The 18,809-nt window shown below is 46.4% G+C and overlaps 1 protein-coding gene across 1 annotated transcript in view; it reads right to left on the bottom strand.

Moving 5' to 3' along the window:
• The window catches only part of LOC147725024 (E3 ubiquitin-protein ligase TRIM39-like), a 47,581-nt gene extending 37,069 nt beyond the window's left edge, over positions 1–10,512 (bottom strand). Inside the window, exon 1 of the mRNA XM_086966490.1 lies at positions 9,949–10,512. Within this exon, the coding sequence (XP_086822616.1) occupies positions 9,949–10,362 (414 nt within the window). The 5' untranslated portion in view covers positions 10,363–10,512. The remainder of the gene's footprint in view (positions 1–9,948) is intronic.
• Positions 10,513–18,809: the final 8,297 nt, after the last annotated feature.

Below are 18,809 nucleotides of genomic sequence, written 5' to 3'. Positions count from 1 at the left end.
CAGTCTTCTCACAGAGCGCAGGTGCATCCCAGAGCTTGTCAGCCCAAAAACTCATCAAGGAGCCTCTCACAACAAGTATTGGCAAAGCCAATAGGTCTCGCCTAGGCAAGAATTATTCGCTTTGCCGATGTGCTTTAACCCTATTGTACAGTGAAAAAGAACAGGAGTGGGACCCATAGACCAAGCCGGGTTTACGTTAACCTCCTCGCAGGTCAGAACGCGTACTCCTGATTCATTCAGTGACAGCGCCAGATTAATCCAGACGCTGCCCCGGCATCAACTAGAGAAACCTTACAGATATATTCGCCAACCAAGACGGTCCCCGTCTCATACTTATGATGATCCTTCCGTTCACCTGAATTCATTGACCCATGGCGACTGGCAACCACTTAGAACCAGCGCTTATTTTAAACTCAGCACTACAACAATCTGTCAACCCTGTCCTGAAGAGGATCCCTAATAACTGTGGATCGAAACGCCGTTGACACTGCAGCGCAATTCTTTGGCGCACTACAACTTTTGGCTCATAACTATGTCCTAATGCAATTTGAAAACGATTTGAATTTATTCTTGAGCCAACACTGTATATATTTTTGTCACTTTGCGCCGTCTACGCTGTTCACCCCGTTCACTTGCGTCGTCACTTTCACTTGTATTTATCACCTTGTCACCAAGTGTTATTTGGGTTGTCACATGAATGCTTTCATGTACAGTGCTGCTTTATAACTGTATTTCCATGTGCATTTATCCCAAAAATTGGTGAATAACAAGCCACACACTAATGAATTGAGCCTCTTGTTTTCCTTCGTTTGCAATGCTTTCTGCATGCACAATCTAAATTGCCTTTTCTACTGGTACCTATTGGGACATTGTGTTCTATATATACCTTAACCCTGTTGTACAACAGTGTTACTGCTGTTCAGCGTGGGTAAACGTTAGTGGCATAGAGGAGAGTGGAGTGGAGTATTGTAATGTGGAGTGGCCTAGAGTAGAGAAGAGTGTCCTGGAGTGGAGTGGCGTAGAGTGGAAGGGTGTGGAGTGGCATAGAGTGGAGGGCCATAGAATGGAGAGGAGCATCATGCAGTGTCACATAGTGGAGTGGAATGGTGTAGAGTAGAGTGAAGTGGTGTAGAGTGAGGAGAGTAGAGTGGAGTGGTGTTGAACGGTATAGAGTGGCATAGAGTAGAGACTTCAGTGCCATAAAGTGGAGTTGAGTGGAGAGGTGTACAGTGGAGTTGAGTGGAGTAATGGCATGGAGTGGCGTCGAGAAAGTGGAGTACAGTGTTGTAGAGTGGAGGGGCAGAAAGTGGAGAAGAGTTTCGTATAGTGGAGTGGCAGAGAGTGGAGTGTTGTGGAATAGAGTGGAGGGTCATAGAGTGTCTGAGTAGAGTGGAAGAGAGTGGCAAAGAGTAGAGTTTCACATAGTGGAGTGGCAGAGGAGGGAGTACAGTGTCATGCGTAGAGTGTTGTGGTGTAGAGTGGAGGGTCATAGAGTGTGTGAGTAGAGTTGAAAATAGTGGCGCAGGGTAGGGTTGCATAGAGTAGAGTGGAATGTCGTAGAGAGGAATTTTGTAGAGTGAAGGGGCATAGAGTGTTGTGGAGTGGAGTAGCTTAGAGTGGCATAGAGTGGGGTGGCGTATAGTACAGTTGTGCAGAGTACAGAGCAGTGGGGTACACCGCAGTGACGGAGTGCAGTTGTGTAGAGAGCTTTGGAGTAGAGTGTAAAGGTTTATAGTATAGTGACGTAGAGTGCAGTGGCATTGAGTAGAGTGGCACAAAGTAGACTACAGTGGCATAGATTGCAGTGTTGTAGAGTAGATTGCTTCAGACTAGAGCAAAGTGGCGAAGAGTGGAGTGGTGCAGGGTAGAGTGGAGTGGTGCAGGGTAGAGTGTCGTGGTGCATGGTAGAGTGGCATGGTGCATGGTAGATTGCAGAGGTGTAGGGTAGAGTGCAATAATGTAGAGTAGATTGGTGTACAGTAAAGTGGTGCAGAGTGCTGTGGCATAGTGTGCAGTGGTGCAGAGTAGATTAGAGTGGTGTACAGTTGATTGGCATAGAGTACAGGGGCGTAGAGATGAGTGTTACAGAGTAAAGTGCATTGGAGCAGAGTGTATTGGTATAGAGTGCAATGGTGTAGCATGGCCTAGAATGCAGTATTGTAGAATGCAGTGACGAGGAGTGCAGTGGTGCAGAGTGGTGTAGAGTGCACTGGCAAAGAGTAGAGTGGTGCAGAATAGTGTAGAATAGAGAGGTGTATAGTGGAGGCATGTAGGGTGCAGTGGAGTGGTCTAAAGTGGGGTGCAGTGGAGTGGTGTAGAGTGGAGTGGCATAGAGTGGAGTGGAATGGTGTAAAGAGAGTGGCATTGAGTGGAGTGGTGTACACTAGGGTAGAGTGGCGTAGAGTGGAGCAGAATTGTCAGGCATGTTGTGGAGTAGAGAGGAGTAAAGTGGAGTGGGGTGGCTTAGAGTGGGGTAGAGTGATGTGGCATACAGTAGAGTGGCACTGTGTGGAGAGGAGTAGAGTGTGGCAGAGTGGCACTATGTGGAGTGGAGTAGCGTAGAATGGAGTGGCTTTGAGTGTTTTGTAATAGATTTAATAGAGTGGAGTTGCGCACAGTGGTGTACATTGCAGTGGCGTTGCATAGAGTGGACAGGCACAGAGTGTATCTGGCGTGGAGTATAGTGGTGCAGTGTAGAGTGGCAAAGAGTGCACTGGTGTAGAGTGCTGTGGTGTAGAGTGGACTGTCATTGAGTGTACTGACATAGAGCATAGTGGTGCAGAGTAAAATGGAACAGAGTGGAGTGGTATAAAGTGTAGCGGCTTAGAATGCAGCAGCACAGATTGAAGCAGCATAAAAGGCAGCATCGTATGCGTAGAGTAGAGTGGTGCAGAGTGGCCTAGAGTGCAACAGTTTAGAGTGCAGTGGCGCAGAATGGAGTGGGGCAGAGTACTGTAGAGTGGCCTAGAGTGCAGTGGCGCAGAATGGAGTGGTGCAGAGTACAGTGACGTAGAGTGGACTGGTATATAGTGCATTGACGTAGAGTATGGTGGTGCAGAGTAGAGTGGCAGAAAGTGCAGTAGCATAGAGTGCAGCGCACAGATTGCAAGCAGCATAGGATGCAGCATCATATTATGCGTAGATTAGAGAGGTGCAGAATATTGTAGAGTGATCTATACTGCAACTGCCTAGAGGTTGGTGGTGCAGAGTAGAGTGGCACAGAGTGCACTGGTGTGGAGTACAGTGGTATAGAGTGCAGTGCTGTATAGTGCAGTGGTGTAGAGTAGAGTGATATACAGTGAAGTGTCATAGACTGCAGTGGTGTAGAGTAGAATGTCACAGAGTAGAGTGTAGTTGTGTAGAGTAAAATGGTGCAGAGTAGAGCAGACGGAAGTGGTGTAGAGTGCAGTGCTGCAGAGAAAAGTGACAGTGTGAAGTGCTGCAGAGTAGAGTGGCGCCAGGGTCGGTGGCATAGGCTGCAATCTGCATTGAGTACAGTAGAGTGGCACAGAGTAGAGTGGTGCAGAGAAGAATATATCTGTACAGAGTGCAGTGGCGCAGAGTAGTAGGGTGTCGTAGAGTGCAGTGGTGTAGAGTAGAGTGGAATAGAGTGCAGTGGTGTGGAGTACAGTGGTGCAGAGTCCAATAGAGTGACGTAGAATGCAATGGCATAGAGTGTTGTAGAGTGAGTGGCATTGAGTGCTGTAGAGGAGAGTGTTGCAGAGTAGAGTGGCGTAGAGTGCAATGGTGCAGAGTAACTTGGTGTACCGTGCATTGGCATTGATTTCTGCTGCGTGGCAGCCGAACTTGGGGCATTGCGTCTTATCCAGACCATAATTCCCACCCTATTTTGACATCTGTTCCTGTGTATAGTAGAGCACCCAGATGGTCTTAAAATGCTTCAGCTTTATACTTATGGAGTGGGCAGAGCGGTCAACAATTCCCAAAGCGGATGCTGAGACCTCGAAAGTAAGCATCCTGCTGCACTTGGAAGCAAGAAGTTAACTGTCATCAGTGCTATACAGACAAAACCTCTGATATATTGCACTAACCGAGGCATTTCCGGTTGCCCTATGAAAGTAACACAGAGAATGCAATACATAGAGATCTATTGGGTTCTTACATCCCCATAGGAAGTAGACCCGCAGCTGCAGCTATTTAGAAGAAAAGAAAGTGTTGAGAAAGATCATAAGAAGCCTGGAGCCCGTCAAAAGAGAAGAATCCATTAAGATAAGATCATACAACTACTGTACGATCTTCACCTCTAGTCTTGCCCAGGCCTTACCCATTGGATCATGAAATATTTCAGGGAATGCTGGGTTATCCCACAGTGGCATATCTGCATGTAGCAAAGCTAAAGAGTACTTAAAGCAGATTTCCTGCGAAATAAGAGCAATATCCCTAATAATATTAAATCATACCCGTTTGTAGTAATTTGGATCCATCAGTCTGTAAAAAAACAGACTAAAGTCAGACCCCAAGACAACTGGTATCCTGAAACGGAAGGCTCTGGTTCAGCCCGAGTCAACAAATTACACAAGCGACCAGCAAATGCTGCCAAAGAATATAATCCGGTAACTGAAACCCCACCTGCTTATTCAGGAGTTTCAAAAAACAAATGGCCACCTGACCCGCATGTAGTCCCATATAAAACTTCTGATGGCACAGTCTAGATGCTTAAAACAAGAGTCCGGGACTTGCCAGCAATAAGTACAGAAACTTTGGCAGGATGTTCACTTTAATAATATTGCAGCGGCCTACGACAATGATCGGGAGCCGATTCCAAAGATGCAGCTTGGGGATTATGGATTATGGAAAGCAGTAAATGTTCAGAATTAAGTCTAAAAATATAGTCAACCCGGCTGCTCAACTTTACTCACAAGTATGTAGCTGTTGCCATTACTTCTGGAATTAGATTGTCTGATTTAAAGTTGAGCAGTACATGTGTTTTAGCTAGATTTACGTTATAGCCGGCGGAAGCTCAGAACCTATTAGCCTCAACTGTTATTTGGTCAATAGCAGCAAGTGGATTAGTCGAAAAGATTAGTCAAAAAGATAGCAACATCAGCTTGAGCTGTAAGTTTAAGCTCACTGCTTCCAGCCATCACTGGTTGAATTCCTTCATTCAATTTTGAAGACTTCAAGTAAGGCTCGATGTATTGGGCAAACAGGAGGGGGGTTAGCATGCAACCCTGATGGGTACTGCTATAGATCTTAAAAGATGGCTAATAATTCTCTTCTTATACTAGCTTGGGCATGGATTCCTATATAAGGATTGTACCAACTTACTGTGTCTAACTTCTAGGCCGAAGGCCCCCATTGTTGCCAACAGGGATTCACACACCACCCAATCAAAAGGTTGACAAATTCAGGCATTATGATATCATTAAATGTTTTATAAAACTCTTGCAGGATTGAATCTTCCCCTCCTGCCTTATCAGAAGGCAGAGCATTGATAGCAGACTCTACTTCACCCATAGAAATATCTTTCTGTAGTGTTGCTGCCTGACGCCCTGCTAGGCGAGGTAGTCCACAGCCCTGAACCTAATCCAAAAGGCCAGACTGACTGATTGGGGCAGACTATAAACATCCCGATAGAAGGATGAAAATTGTTCTGCAATGGCCTGAGGATTAGTATGCAACACTCTATCGCTACCTTTTATACTACTGATCGTACACCTCGCTTTTTATCGGACATCTGATAGGCTAAAACTTGGCTCACACTTTTCACCATATTCATACTGTATTGCCTTATTTTTATGATAGTTAGCGGCCACCTTCTCCCTGAGGCCCTTACCTAAAAGGCACTGATTTTCAATTTGCTTGAGATGTAAGGCTTTCTCCCCTGGCTCTCTAGTTAGTATTGCTTGGGCATGCTGCAGTTCTAATTCCACAGTTACCAGGTGCAGCCAGTTTGCGCTCTCCTGTATTCCTTTGTTTTAATTAAGAATAAACTGTAGCGCGATACCCCTTTATACGCCTCATAGTGTCCCACACAGGCAGCACAGGGGCCGTTCCAGTACTGACATTAATCATTTCCCCTAGTAGCCAAGATTTGTGAGTCCAATAATCCGAATTAGAGAGAAGGTGGCGTGAGAATGTAAACTGGTGAATCTCCCTTCCACAGGCAGTGATTCTTAGCATCAATAGTTAAGGGTTATAATCAGAGGTGATCGTTGCCAGAATTCCATTTCTGCGCCTCGGATTAGCTGTCCCATAGCAAAAGTCATATCGATCCTGGAATAGTGTTTGTGTGGGAAGGAGTATAAAGTGTAACCCGGCCTAGTACGATGCAAAGCACTCCAAACATCAGTCAGCCCATGTAGACGGGCAAGTTCCAAGATAGACACCATCGATTTAGCCATCCATGGGTAGGCAGTACATTTAGTGGAATCTATCCCTTAGTCTATTATGCAATTCATCAACACAAAAGGTAAGCGAGGCACAATTATAGCGAAAACAATCATTGGGTTTGATCCCACATAAAGAACAATGATGACAGGAACAACAGGTTTTTCTTTAAATGATGAAGTGAATCCTTTTTCTATCCAACATTTATACAAAACAGCCAACGCGTTTCACCCTAACAGGCTTCTTCAGGGCAAAGTATTAACCACAAAGCAACCAGACACCATAAATAAGAGGATGACGTCGGTAATGGAATCCTGCTCCAATATCTGGGTAAGAATGTTAAAAAAATCGAAAAGTTCACAGAATTATGTAAGCGGTTCACGCTAAGTGAAATCGGGAACAGGAGCGCACTGAACGTCACGCTAAACCACAGGGCTCATAATAAAGCTCCAATAAGCGGCCGACGAAGAAAATCCTTTCCCGTTCGTTTTCAAAGTATTGAAGATGCCCATTACAATTACCTCCCTCGACCCATCTAATAATTCTAAAAGCAGCATGACCAACATCCCCGGCTCGTCAGGATTTGGCCCATACACTGAACAGATAACATAATTTTCACAGTGCAGTATACACTGAACAATCGTCCACATAACCCTTGGATCAGCTGTAGTTTTAAGTACCTTAACCTCAAAATTCCTGGCTGACATTATAGTGAAACTCCATATAGAAACAGACTGTGAGGTACTAATAAGAGTATTATAGCCAAGATGCCCCAGTGCTGGACGGTCCTCATATGCCAGATGGGTCTCGGTTAGACAGAGTAATTGTGGGTTATACATCTTTATTTCCTCTCGCACTAGCTGTCGCTTACTAAAGTGATCAGGGCCGGAGACATTCCAACACATGCATTTCAGTCTGCCCATTACAATAGACCATTATTCAGCAGAGCCATCCCATAATCCCAACCTAGACAGTAGTGTAGCACATATCAAACCCATTCTAATAGCACCCTGTGACCACTCAGACTCTTTTTACCCCCTTCCCTCCCAAAGCAAACATTTTATCAGCTAACATACAATACAAAATAGCTAACAACATACACTGTGCAACCCACCCGCCCCCACCCCCAATCTATGTGAATCATTTCCACCCCTTAGCTGTCAGCTGGAATGACAGCACTGTGAGGTCTCTGCCCCAGGACTCTCCGTCCACTTCCAATCCGTCACCGAAGATGAAAAAAGCACCCAAGCCGGCCAAAGAGAAGAAAAAAAATAGAAGAGATAAATCACAGGGTGAGAACACAAAAAGAATAAACAAAGAGCTTAAATATATGCATTCTGATATTGATTAAACAACAGGACCCGAGCCCAGGCACCTAGTCAAGTCAGATTGAGGCAGGACCTCCCTGCCATTGACTTAGATCCTGTGCTACATCTGACTCTGTGTAGCAGAACTGTGCCCAGCCTCCCTTAATAATCTTAAACCTGGTTCCTGTACGAAGACTTGTGCCTGACAGCTTTCAATGAGTCAACAATTTGACACAGCTTCCACCATTGATCTATGGTAAGTTTACAGAAATCCGAATGAACTGACACAGACACAACAGCCACAACAGGTGTAGTAAGACAGGCTTTGACAAAGATTGCCTGCCTTAGTAAGAAATTGCCCACAAATATTAAGATTGGGCAAGGGTGTATTGACCTAGCATCAAAATTAGCATGATTCCGGTTTATCGAGTGACAATGAGCATGCTGTATTTGTGAGCCCATGGCCAAACCTCCACGGTCCTCAAAATCTTTTCCAAACATCTTAACGATAAACTGCTGTGGATTGTCCCCTTCTCTCCCTTCAGTTATTCCAAGGACCCTCAAGTTATTTCTCCGTTGCCGATTCTACCAATCTTCAATCTTTGATTGAACAAGTACTACTTATTTCTCATAGCTCACGATAGACTTTACTGTGACCGTTAATACTTCCTCCGCTCCTGCATCACGTTGCTGAAGCTCAGCCATTTTTGTGATATGATCTGTTACCCTGCCAGCCACCTCTGCCAGGGAACGTTGCAGTGTCAAATTATCTGCCCTGACTTGAGCGCAGAGTTGCTGCACCTCAGACCACTGAACCTGTAGAAGCTGCAAGATTGTACATATAGATGGCTCCTGTATTTCCCCTGGCATAGAAGAATTAGTTGATACTACTGGTGTGGAACATCCCAAAGGGCTGCTGCCGGAGGAGTCAAAAACGTTCCCCTGAGTCGGCCTACCTTCAAAACTGAGGGGGAGGGGCTGATAGAGTGCCGTTCAGTAGCTGTTTGTTTATACACCCTCCTGAAAGGTTGACCTGTTGGGCGCCCTGTGGTCAACTGAGAGATAAGAGATTTTACCTTCCCTTTAGAGGTGACCCATTTCTGCAGTGGACTGTCTTAGATGCTACTGCTTTTAGCGCTGTTTTTCAGTGAGGTGCCACTGAGATGACTTACTGAGCAACTCTTTGTGAGTCAGTGCCTTTCTTCGCATTACCCCAGCTTTTCTGTGTGGGCTGCTTGCCTTGCATCCCCTGCGGTGCCTCTATGCAGGGTCGGATTGGTAACGAGGGCTCTCGGGCAATGCCCGAAGGGGCCGGTGTCCAGTTCCAGTGGTGGGCTACTTTTTTGACCAGTCTGGGGGCCGATTTGGGTGTTTTATGTGTTATTTGGATACCGCCAGCGACCCAGTGGGTACCTGAGCGGCCTTTCTGAAGGCAGATGGGCGCCCATTACCTCCCTTTTATCAAGGGGCAGAGGTGTCACTCCCTTTCTCTTGCTGGGCCAGCCCATTAATATATGCTGATTGAGAGGGGCAGGGGGCCTGAGCAGAAGTGACCTTGCTTGTTTTCAGGTGTGTTTCACCAGTGTAAACTAATCAGTGCATTTTGTTTTACTCCCCCCCCCCTATTTAATACAATTTCACCGAAGCAGTGTTTTGCGGATAGACAAAATGCAAATGTGGGCCACTTTTTTTCTAGCGTGCCCGGGCTGATTTTTTATCCCAATCCAACCATGCCTCTATGATATGATACAGTATTCACAGCTGTGTTCAAACTCACTGTGCCCAAGGTGTTATTACCATTGCTGTCTCAATTGACAGAGAAAACGGCGAGCCTTATCCACTGCTTGCTGAGATGGCACTTTAAAGAGAGGCACTACATCAGTAGCTGGCCCTCACACTCAGTCGCCTCCACCATGCCTCCCATCTCAGTCTGAGCCTCCCTCAGTCGTCGTCTCAATATTCACAGTGTGAACAATAAACTTGCAGTCAGACCCAAGGTTCTGCACCAGCTCCTCTTCTGTGGTTTGCTTTTTTATTTTAAGTTTTGCTCTTGATTACTCTATATGTCTCACAAATCGGTGATATAAGTATTGTGATCATGCCTGACTCGAAAATAAAAAAAAGAATTTTTTAAAAAGTGCAGTTGCATTTGTTTTTAGTAAAGTGATGTAGAGTGCATTGGCAGAGGTGATAGAACTTCGAACACACACAGCTTGCACACCTTGGCAGCTTTCACTAGGAGGCTCAAGGGGTGATTTAACTTGTGATTCCATAAGACCCTCATCCATACCTTGTACTCCTCTGCAGCCTCCTCGATGGGACTCACTGAGTGAGATTTATGGTCCCTGGACTCCCGGCAGACCACACAGATCACCTTCTGATCCTCTTCGCAGTACAGCCTGAGTTTCTCCTCGTGTTTCTGGCACAGGGTCTCCCCCGGGAGCCTCGCTGGGGGCAGGTGAAGCTGTTTTACCATCTCCACAATGTTTCCCAGTTGCCTGTTGGCTCGCAGGCCTCTCCCAGGAGAGCTCTGTCTGCACTGCGGGCAGGGGAAGCTTTGACCTCTTTCCTCCAAGTACTGAGTGATGCAGGAGCGGCAGAAGTTGTGTCCACAGTCAGTGGACACCGGGTCGGTGTAATATTCCAAACAGATGGAGCAAGTGGCCTCGTCTTTCAGGTTCGTAAACTGGGCTGCTGCCGCCATGATCCCAGGCCTGCAGGAAGTTGAAGGTCCGTTTGTCTGCGAGTGACAGTGTCCGTGTGTCTCCTCCCGCGGGGTGTGATCAGAAATAAAAGTTTCTTCAAAGTCACCTAGAATGGGCTAACTTACTACTCTATTGCGATTGCCCAGAGAAAACATTTAATTTCTACTGCGTATGCCCAGAGTAGAACACTTCATTTCTACTGCGCATGTCCAAAGAGTACTTCACTTACTTCTATTGCGTGTGCAGAAAAAGTGAGGCTGGAGATCTCTGGCATGCGCAACACGATTTTTCTACTGCGCATGCATAGAATATACTTGTAGTGACTATTGTGCTGCGCGTGCGTCAAAGCCTGTGTTAGACAACTGTTTATTGCGCATGCTTAGAGCGTAAACACGCGTCAACATTAGTGACTCTTCTCCTGCGCGTGCCCCATGCGAGTCCAGAGAACTATTCCATTGGGCATGCTTGGCCTCTGGGTATTATAGGCTCCAGAGGGAGGGATAATAGGCGGTTGGATGTTAAAGAGGTGTCTCAGCGTCTTCCTCCTGGAGCAGGGCAGTGTCTCAGGCCTGCCTCCTCGTCCTTGTGTGGAGTAGTGTCTCAAGCCTGCCTCCTCGTGTGGAGTAATGTCTCATGCCTGTCCCTTCATCCAGGGCAGTGTCTCGGGCCTGCCGCCTGGTGCAGAGGCAGTGTCTCATGCCTTCCTCTTCGTGCAGGGCCGTGTCACAGCCTTCCACACCCATAACGGGGAGAGCAGTGTTACCCCTGCCTCCCTATTTATTTATTTATTTATTTAATGTGATTTAATATAGTGCGAACATTACCCGAAGGTGTCAGAGCGTATTACAAAAGAACCAGTTGCGATACATAAGGATTTAGGATTACTACATAAAAGATACAAACAGGAAAAAAAATTGCTAATTTACAAGTTGTAAAGTCACACAGGGAAGAGATACAAATAGAAAAAATTGCAAATGTGCAAGTTGTAAAGTCACTCAAGGAAGAGATACAAATGGATAACCTCTAAGAATCACATAGGAATAGTAGTGAGTACAAAGGTCTACTACATATACTAGTGATTAGAGTTATCTCTATATACACATATATATATATATATATCGAAACAAGAGTCCTGCAATGCGTCTCCTCGCACCACCGCGGAACAGATCTCAAAAACACCAAGGTAGATTTTCAAAGATGTGGCTTTATTATTCCCTCGCCATCGGCATGACGCGTTTCGGCCGTCACAAAACGGCCTTGATCACATGCATATATATACACAAATAGTAGAATTCTCAGGTTTCCATTTTACCAGCGATTCGGCTTGGACAAGTATACATCACAGAGTGAAAAGAGAAATACAAATAAAAAAAATTAAAATTAAATTAAAATAAAAAGGGGTAGAGAGTGGTATGCGGGGGAGAAGAGTTCGAGGCTGAGATTGGTGAGAGGAGAGAGGGGGACCTGAGGGGGAGAAAGAGATGTCAGTCTAGCGTAAGAGAAATGTCTGCAGGGTAGTAGGATGGAATCCAAGGAACCAAAGGAAAGGACAAGAATCAACAAAATGGCGGACCCGGGTCGTGGGCATCAATGGAAACCATCTCAACATGGCAAGATGCACCCAGGAGAGCAGTGTCTACCCTCAGAGAGCGAACAGTGTCTCGGTCTTAGCACCGCCCATCTACAGTCCTCGCAGACAATTGTGCCTGAATCTCCCACCTCGCTGTAGTAATCCACTCAGAGGCTGGAGGAGTTTCAAGTAATTTATTGGACCAGAGTGGAAGTGCATCTTTTCATGAACAGAGAGGCAACTCGCAAAAAGACAATGAGAGAAATATTGTCTTGAGCCTTAAGTGTTGAAGCAGTATCCTTCCTAAATATGTAGACTCAAAACATGGCTTCATCAGGGCCATGTTAATCCTACTTAGTTCACCTTAAAGTTTGGCACAACATCTTCCACATAGCTGCCACGGTTTCAGATTGCTTATGTGTGACATTTTCATAATTTCAGTGTAAATATCTGTGACATTCAACAACTTTGAGCGACACGTTCTTGCGAGCAAAACCAAGACACAAGAACTATGGATCCAAATGCATTCCAACTCACAAAGCAGCTGCCTTAATGAGAATTAATTGAAAGGGAACTGAGGTCTTTTCTGTCGCTGAGGGTTCCAAAAAGAATGCAAGGCCTAGGTGCATCCAGTCATATAATCATAAAAACATATTTTTTAAATAGCACTTACTTCAGCTTTTCTATAAAGAATGGATTTTGGTGTAACACAATGTAACACAGCTCAATATACTGGCCTGAGGAGGAAGGGCACTTTAATTTGCCTCTTTCGGATTGGAGGTAGGGGTGTTTAAATTACTCCTGTGTTAACAAGCAAGACATAACTCATGTAGCTGATGCAGTAACACACCTCTTAAATAGTCAAGCTCTGATTAATATGTAGAATACCTGAAACCCTCTAATGTTTGCTGCAATAAGTAGAATCACACCTGTTACTCAGCTGTGAAAAGTTGGCATTGTGGGCGGGGCTGTACTTGCGGTACTAGCCCAGGGTGTAGAGGAGTGCGTTCCCAACAGTGCTATGGCCCAACCGCAGCCTGCTCTATTGCTTGATGCTGGTCGCCTACTGTTTGTTTGTGATGTTTGGGCCAGGCCTGGGTCTTCTTGCTGCTGGAGCTAGGGTGACCAACTGGCATTGGTGCAAATTCAGGACGGTGAGTGTAAAAATTCAGGACAAAGGGTCAAAATTCAGGACATAAATTCAGGACAGGAGGTCAAAATTCAGGACAAAACTTCAGGACAATAGGTACGTTTTACAGACACATCAGAGGTCGCGCAATAGTATATAAGTAAGCCCAGCCATTTCCAAACATATTCAACCATTTGCAAACCTATCCATCATGTATCCTTCCATCTATCATTTCACTCATCCATCCCCTCATCCATCCCCTCATCCATCCTTTCACTCATCCTCCATTATCCATCCATCCATCCACCCTTTCACCCTATCCATCTGTACACTTATCCATCCACTCTTCATCCCATCCATCCATTCACTCATCCATTCAGCCATTTACCCTTTCACCAATCCAGCCATCCTTTCACTTGCTAATCCTTCCACCCACCAACTCTTTTAGTCATCCATCCATCCTCCCTTTCTCTCTCCATCGACCCTTTCACTTAGCCTTCCTTCCATCCATCCATCCACCCACCCATCCATCCATCTACTCATCCACTCATTAATCCCTCCATTGCCCCTATCACTCATCCATCTATCATTTCACTCCTTCACACATCTATTCATCCTTTTGTCCATCTACCCTCCCTTTCACTCACTCATCCATCCTTACACCCACCTTTCAATCATATGTCCATTCATTCACCCTTGCACTTATCAATCCATCAATCCATCCATCATTTCACTCATCCACCTACCCCCATCATCCACCCACCATCCACCCACCCACTCATCCATCCTTTCACCCACCGACCATTCAATCCACTGATCCATCCTTTCACCCACCCACCATCCACCCACCCATTTATCCATCCATCCTTTCACCCACCCACTTATCCATCCATCCATCCTTTCACCCACTCTCCATCCATCCATCCTTTCACCCACCCATCATCCATCCATCCATCCATCCATCCATCTGTCCTTCCCCTCATCATCCATCCATCCTTTTCCCTCATCATCCATCCATCCTTTTCCCTCATCATCCATCCATCCTTCCCCTCATCATCCATCCATCCTTTTCCCTCATCATCCATCCATCCATCTGTCCTTCCCCTCATCATCCATCCATCCTTCCCCTCATCATCCATCCATCCTTTTCCCTCATCATCCATCCATCCTTTTCCCTCATCATCCATCAATACTTTTCCCTCATCATCCATCCATCCATCCTTCCCCTCATCATCCATCCATCCTTCCCCTCATCATCCATCCATCCTTTCACCCACCCCCTCATCATCCATCCATTCCCTCATCATCCATCCATCCATCCTTTCACCCACCCCCTCATCATCCATCCATCCACGCTTCCCCTCATCACCCATCCTTTCACCCACCCCTTCATCATCCATCCATCCATCCATCCATCCATCCATCCATCATTCCCCTCATCATCCATCCATCCATCCTTCCCCTCATCATCCATTCTTTCCCGTCATCCATCCATCCTTCCCCTCATCCATCCTTCCATTCATCCATCCATCCCATCCATTTATCCTGCCCCTCATCCATCCATCCTTCCCATCCATCCATCCATCCATCCATCCTTCTCCTCATCCATCATCCTTTGCCTCATCCATCCATCCATCCATCCTTCCCCTCCATCCATCATCCTTCCCCTCATCCATCCTTCCTTTCATCCATCCTTCCCCTCACCCATCCATCCATCCCATCCATTTATCCTGCCCCTCATCCATTTATCCTTCCCCTCCATCCATCCATCCCCTCATCCATCCATCCTCCCCCTCCATCCATCCATCCATCCTTCCCCTCAACCATCCATCCTTCCCCTCCATCCATCCATCCATCCTTCCCCTCATCCATCCATCCTTCCCCTCATCCATTTATCCTTCCCCTCATCCATCCATCCTTCCCCTCCATCCATCATCCTTCCCCTCATCCATCTTTCCCCTCATCCATCATCCAGCTACCCTTCCACCCATACATCCAGCTATTTACATTTTCTCTCCATCCTTCCCCTCACTCATCAATCCATCTATCCTCTCTCATTATCCATTTATTCAATCTTTCATTCATCCATTCACCCTTTCACTAATTCATCCAGCCATTCACACATCCCTTCACTTACTTACTCGCCCACCTTTCCATATTAATTTTGAGCTGAGCCCTTTTGAGAAGAGGCCCATCAAGAACTTCACCCTCGCTGCAGGGGCCGTTCCAGGACTGGGGCAGAAGCCACCCAGGGCGGAGACAGGATCCACCACAGGTGGGGGACAAGAGCCATCACAGGCGGGGGTGGACTGGAGCCACAACATGGGGGGACAGGAGCAGGAGTCTTCACAGGAGAGGGAACGTGATCCACCAGGGTGGGCACAGGGGGGGGCAAGCAGTATTCTAGTATCATCTTGGGCTTCTCGCCCCCTCCTGCACAAGACAACGAGAAGACAGGCTCTCTGTCCAAAATGCCATCCCCCACTGTGATATACAGTACTTACAGGAGATACTCTAAGAGAACTGATTGAACTGATTGTCCTCCATACTTTGTTAATCAGTGTGGGTGCGATTGTGCCATTTCTTTATTTTATTACATTATGCATGTTTGAAGAACCGAGGTTTGCTTACAAATTAGTGACAGTAATTAAGCTCGGTGAAGAGAAGCAGGTGCTGCCTCGGTGTAATCAGGGGTGTAATCTGGCTGAGTCTAGGATGTTTGGGGCCCTGGGTAGAAATGGAATGTGTGAGCCCCCCTCTAAATAGCAGATACAAGACGCATTCAGGGCTGTTTGCATGTGAATGGATGCCCCCTGCTCCTGAACCTGCAGCCCCTCCCTCTGTCACCTTCGCACCTCTTAACAGCTCATCAAGGGCTGGAGGTGTGAGGGTTGCCATCCCGCTGTGCCTCTACAGTGCTGCTGGGGGTCTGAGCTTTCATACAGCATCGGAGTCAAGAAGGGAGGTGGGGGCAAGCTGTGCCCGGTTAAAATTACGGACAAATGGCGTCCGTTAAAGAATCCTTCACGGACAACGGACAGACAGCCAAAATTACGGACTGTCCGTGAAATTTACGGACGGTTGGTCACCCTAGCTGGAGCAGCCCTACGAGGAGGATTAGAAAGCATTCCTTGCAGATCATCTCTGCGTGGAGGATGCAGAGCTGGAGCTGTTTCTGGTACAGGTGCTGGAGGCCTGCCCCATGGGACTGTCGGTGCTGTGCAATGTTTTGGGTGGTGTGCATTGGCCTCTGCAAATTGAATTTACGGCACCACTGTCAAATATGCATTGGCCTAAGCGATGGGGATTGGAAGCTTTTCCTGTGTCTGGAGATTGTGTTGCACGTAAGATTTTAAAATCATTGGCGAGTTTATATATTTACTAAATACGCAAAATGCAACAGTGATCAGACATTCTGATGGCTTGACTGAAAACAGATGTTGACAAACATGGGCAGGACTGTGTTCACATTTGGAGCTCACACACACACAAACTCGGGTGGCTGCAGCACTGCACCACTCCGGTCTAACTTCAAATTACTTGTTGCAGCTCAGGCCTCGAGCCACGGCCCAATTACCATTTGGAGCCCACCTGGTCACAGTCATTGAGTCCTCGAGTCAGCAAAGCCTGTTGTGTGCAATCCAGTGACAGTCCGCCAGTACAGTGTCCTTCTCGGCAACAGCATTTGAGATCAGTGTGGCCAGGGCCCGGGTCAGATTTACTGCACCTGCCCAGACTGAGACAGCTGAGCCACACGGCGGCCTGTGGGACCAGGTAGCACTACATAGCCATGATTTGCTGCAATTTAAAGTACAAGTAAAATGTTTTGTTGCGCCTTCCACAAGTTAATTCCGTCAGGACTGAGAAGTCATGTCTCGGTAGTAGCCATTGGGCACTACCTCAACATGATCAGTGACCCCAAGCTGAGAGCCGCACCCAATCAATCTTCGCCTGAGAAGGTCCAGACTTAATGATGATACATTGTAGAATGCACCCTGCCAGCAGAGCTTGTACTAGCGCGCGCACACCACTACGAGCTGCAGCTGACTTGCCATTCCCCTTTAACAGTTGTAGGCAGCGCTAACTGCTTCAGTAACAGCTGAGGCGCTATGACTATAATGCGTGACTATGAATTTCAGTGCGGTGATGCGGAGCACCACACTGAAATGCGTTAGTCTAAAGCGGGTTGCGTGGTACTTTGCAGGACTGCTTCCAAAAACACGAATAATAAATTGATAACCACTCCTTTTAATTCCAAAGATCACATCTACCTTCCAGATGTGAAGAGCATAGCGGCAGAGCACATGTGCTGCTTGCTCTGCGAGGCACGCTGTAATAGAGTAAGCAGTGGAAGCCCCACCCCCTCTCCGCCCATATTTTTAATTGCCTTGTGTCATTGTATTTTGTAAACGCTGGCTTCCGATTCATTATGAGGCTTGTTAGTCCCGCCTAGGTACCGTCCATAGCTGCCATGGTTTCAGATTGCTTATATGTGACATTTTCATAATTTTAGTGTACTTATGAGTGACATTCGACGGCTATGAGTGATACTTTCTCACGAGCAAAATCCTAGCGATAAAGAAGATAGAGATATATAATTATAAAAAATTAAACCTATTTGAGCAATAAGAAACTCTAAGAACAACTTAAAACTGCTGCACTTCGCAGTAGGGTTTCATAGTGATAAATAAATGCCAAATTGCCAGTAAAATGTAACCGGTTTACTGAAGAAAAAGCACCCATGACGAAGTGCACCAAAGCTGCAGACCTCGGACCCCAACTAACGAACAGCCAATTTTCTAGATTGATAGGTACAGTCAGTTCAGAACTGTGTTTCTGTTTAAGAAGGCCCATAAATGCTAGACTTCAGAGATCAGCGTGAATCCGCATATTAACTCTCTGCGCCTCTTTATAATGAGTGCAAACTGTCACCAACTAAATCCTGATTTTCACTTTACAAGAAACATTCTTGACCAGTTATCTATACATTTTTATTGTTGCTTGAAAACACCTGAACACACAAGGAATTCAGCTCACTGTCAGGTGGTTTTAAGCACAGGGTATCTATGCGATGTACAAGTTCCACAAGTAACACAAAAAGATCTCTGTGAGAAAAATAACTCACAGGCATCCGACCTCATAAAATACAGGTTGCCAAATATGCAGCATGGCTCATGTATACGTTTTTACTTTACAGCAGGGATTAACAATTTGTGCAACTAAATCATGGCGAGTCAACTGCCAGTTGACGAAAACTCAGAGAGTAACAGGATGTATAATCAATACAGCCGCAGCAGGGTTTCAGTTTTGGCACTTACCAAGTCAGTGGGTGATGCAGCTAGTAAAATAAAGCCAAACTGATGCCGATGTTTGGGTCGCTGAAGTGTCTGTCATGACATGAGGGTGAGAGCAAGAAGCTTATTCAGTGCAGTGCGTGGGTTATACCTGTGCCTGTTAAAGACACTTAGCACAGAACACCTGCTCTTACAACTCGTGGTTCATACCTGTGCCGGTTAAAGACACTTAGCAAAGAACATCTGCTCTTACAACTTGGGGATTGACACTACTCCGGGGGACGGCCACGACTCTGTGCTGGGCAGCTGCACGTGTAGGCCAGGAGGTTGAACACTCTTGCGCAGGGCAGCAGCAGCAAATCCTGGGGGACCGCCTGGGCAGGCAGGAAATTGAAATGAAACATCCTGCCATAGCCTGCGCTGACTGGGGCCTGACCTCCAGCCACCAACCAA

This window comes from Lissotriton vulgaris, chromosome 4_1 (genome assembly GCF_964263255.1).
Source record: "Lissotriton vulgaris chromosome 4_1, aLisVul1.2, whole genome shotgun sequence".
Taxonomy (NCBI): Eukaryota; Metazoa; Chordata; class Amphibia; order Caudata; family Salamandridae; genus Lissotriton; species Lissotriton vulgaris.
Note: the sequence above shows the minus strand (reverse complement) of the source record. Positions and strands in the feature narration are given on the sequence as shown.